Source organism: Gavialis gangeticus, unplaced genomic scaffold (assembly GCF_001723915.1).
Source record: "Gavialis gangeticus isolate Ggan-Ray unplaced genomic scaffold, GavGan_comp1, whole genome shotgun sequence".
Taxonomy (NCBI): Eukaryota; Metazoa; Chordata; order Crocodylia; family Gavialidae; genus Gavialis; species Gavialis gangeticus.
The window spans coordinates 171,265,860-171,268,456 of NW_017729022.1; the positions used below are offsets into that span (position 1 = coordinate 171,265,860).

Sequence of the window (2,597 nt, forward strand, 5' to 3'; positions counted from 1 at the left end):
GCTTACAAGGTGCTGCTTAGGCCCCCCTATACCCTACACCCACCCACCCCCTAACCCCACACACTAGGGGGGGCTGGGGCATGGGGGCTGTTTTCTACTTAAACTATTTACGGGGTCAGGACTGGCTATCAATCTTTACGAATGGGTCCTGGTAGAAAAAAGGTTGAAAACCACTGCTCTACAGCATGTGTCACTGGCAGCTACAGCATAGATCCAACTGCATACTAAGTCACTTACAGTTCTATAACAATCGCTCCATGTTTAATTTCATCCATCTCCATGAAAGCAAAGCACTTGGTGCTGGTAAACCTTTTCTTAGGCTTATAGTGTTTGAATTCAAAGAAAATAGCTGCACCTAGAGTAAGAAAAAATGACATAGAAAAAAAAATGAGCTCTTGCCTTACAATAGATTGCTCAGCATGAAAATATGCCCACCACCAAACATGCTCTGCATATACCAAAGACAATTGCTTCTTTTACTTCAAGTCACCCAATTCTGTAGGGAAAAAATAATGTTTCTTAAAATGCTAGAATTACTCACATGCACTTGTCCCCCCAACTCTTACTCACAGCTAGGTACCATTGTTGACCTAAACAAATGGAAAGACGAAGAGGATCTATATACAAAGTGGAGGAGAATAGTGCTCTTTTATTGGCTTTTATTCCTCCTTATTCCTAGGAGTCAGCTGATGGTTTCCAGCAGATAGACAGGATGTCAAGCTCTATTTTACACCCTTGTATGACTGTTAAGCCCTACCCTAGTAGAACAGCTGGGACCTGGCCTCTCTGCAGAAGAGGGAACTGCATTCTGTCCACAACACTGAAGGCTGGTTGGTGGACACTGCCTCAGTTAGCTATTACTACCCACCTTTAGTTAGTTTCTCAACATGTTTCTGGATCTCAATGTCCACGTTGAAATGAACATACGTGTCCTCTTTCCTTGAAGCCACAGGAGTATCCTGTACAGGGGTGAGATCTATCCCATTGAGATCTGTAGGAAAGAAAAGGATAGCACTCTTAGATTCCAAGTACTGAAAACATTTTTAAAGCCTCATTTACACACACACACACACACACACACACACCCTTGTAACTTGTACCCAATATCTTTCAGATATCTGTCTAAAGATATTCTTTTGTTCGAATTTGCAAAGTGGTAACCAGATAACTCCTGGTCCTACAATATCCCCTAGAACATTACACAGTCACTATTCCTTTACCTTCCTAAAAGGTCAAAATCCCAAACCATTTGCACTCATTTTATTTTAAATGGACATTCTCTTTACACCGTCAATAAAGGTTCCTACTTCCTTTTGGGGATACTTCTCAGTACCTGAAAGATGCTCCAAAATTCTATCTAACAAAGACACACAGACTTTAGAAGTTCTACTTTTAGAAACGGGCCCCTGGCAGATGCTAAGACATGATTGACCAGTTAATCACATCTTGAAAATAACAACCTAACCACATATTCAGTCAATTAATGGTGCGATAAAAACAAGAAAAATGTCACAAAAGTATTATTTCAAAAAAATGTGCAATAATTTTGTGGGTGGTTTTTTATTATTTTCAAAACTGAATGTGTGGTAGGGGGACAGCATGCAGGCCAGAACCAGTCCTGGTGCAGTCCCTACCGGCTGACGATCAGCAGATGATTGGCTGGCTCTAGGATTGCACTGGGGCCTGGCTCAAACTGCCACAGTAGATCCCCAGATCACGATTAGCTGACCGTTGGGCATACAGCTTTCAGCTTGCTCCCTGCACCAGCCAGCACAGCATAATTGAGATACAATTCCCAATCCCAAAAATCACACCTCCTGCCATGCACATGGCATGGCAACAGGTGTGATTGCTGGGCTTGGGAATCAGATCCAAGTCCTTTAAACGAACATCTGTCAGTCGCCACCATCTTTTCCATTGACCGCCACTTATATGTAATCAGAGTCAGTTCTGCTTGTTGTACTGACCAGAAGCAGTGCTCACTATTTTTCATGCCTACAGGCCCTTCAGAGCCAGGCAGCGATGAGACAGTCAGCTGGATTCTGTTCAGTCAGTCAATCAGCACAAGTTAACAAGCATGCTGTTCAGGTGCAAGCCGAACTGGCAAAACTACTGCATACCATGCCTAGAATGGGTTCACTATTATACATGATCTCTCACCCTTTCTTCTTTCCCTTTCTACCAGTTTTAAACCAGTCCACTACTGTGTCTTGTCTAAGTGTCTAAGTGGGAAAGACAACACTCTGGAGCAGATGCTACCATTTTTAGTACGTACAGCATATTGAGGCCCTGACTGGAGACCTGGGCACTACTGCAGCATAGTTCATAAATAAATCATAAATCCACTACTACTACTGAGCCAGCCAGAAGATACTGGTTGGATGCTTGGACTCCATACTGGGACTGGTGGCCATTTATGTCTCTGTGTAGGTATATTATGTATACACAATAACTTTCAGTGTAAAAAAATGTATAAATGTAACCAACTCAGGAAAGACATGTTAAGGCAATGGCACAAGACACTGTTTTTATTAACAAAGGGCAGTCTGGTTACTTTTCAGAATAGATTCTTACCCTGAAACTTGGGGGGGGGGGGG

At 42.6% G+C, this 2,597-nt stretch overlaps 1 protein-coding gene across 2 annotated transcripts in view; it reads right to left on the reverse strand.

Annotated features, from left to right (window-relative positions):
- Positions 1-2,597, reverse strand: part of AIDA (axin interactor, dorsalization associated) — a 62,753-nt gene that overhangs the window by 3,469 nt on the left and 56,687 nt on the right. For both annotated transcript variants that reach the window (XM_019516488.1, XM_019516487.1), the window contains 2 exons: positions 869-991; positions 238-355 (listed from right to left, as the gene is read on the reverse strand). In XM_019516488.1, coding sequence (XP_019372033.1) covers positions 238-355; positions 869-991 — 241 coding nt within the window. The remainder of the gene's footprint in view (positions 1-237; positions 356-868; positions 992-2,597) is intronic.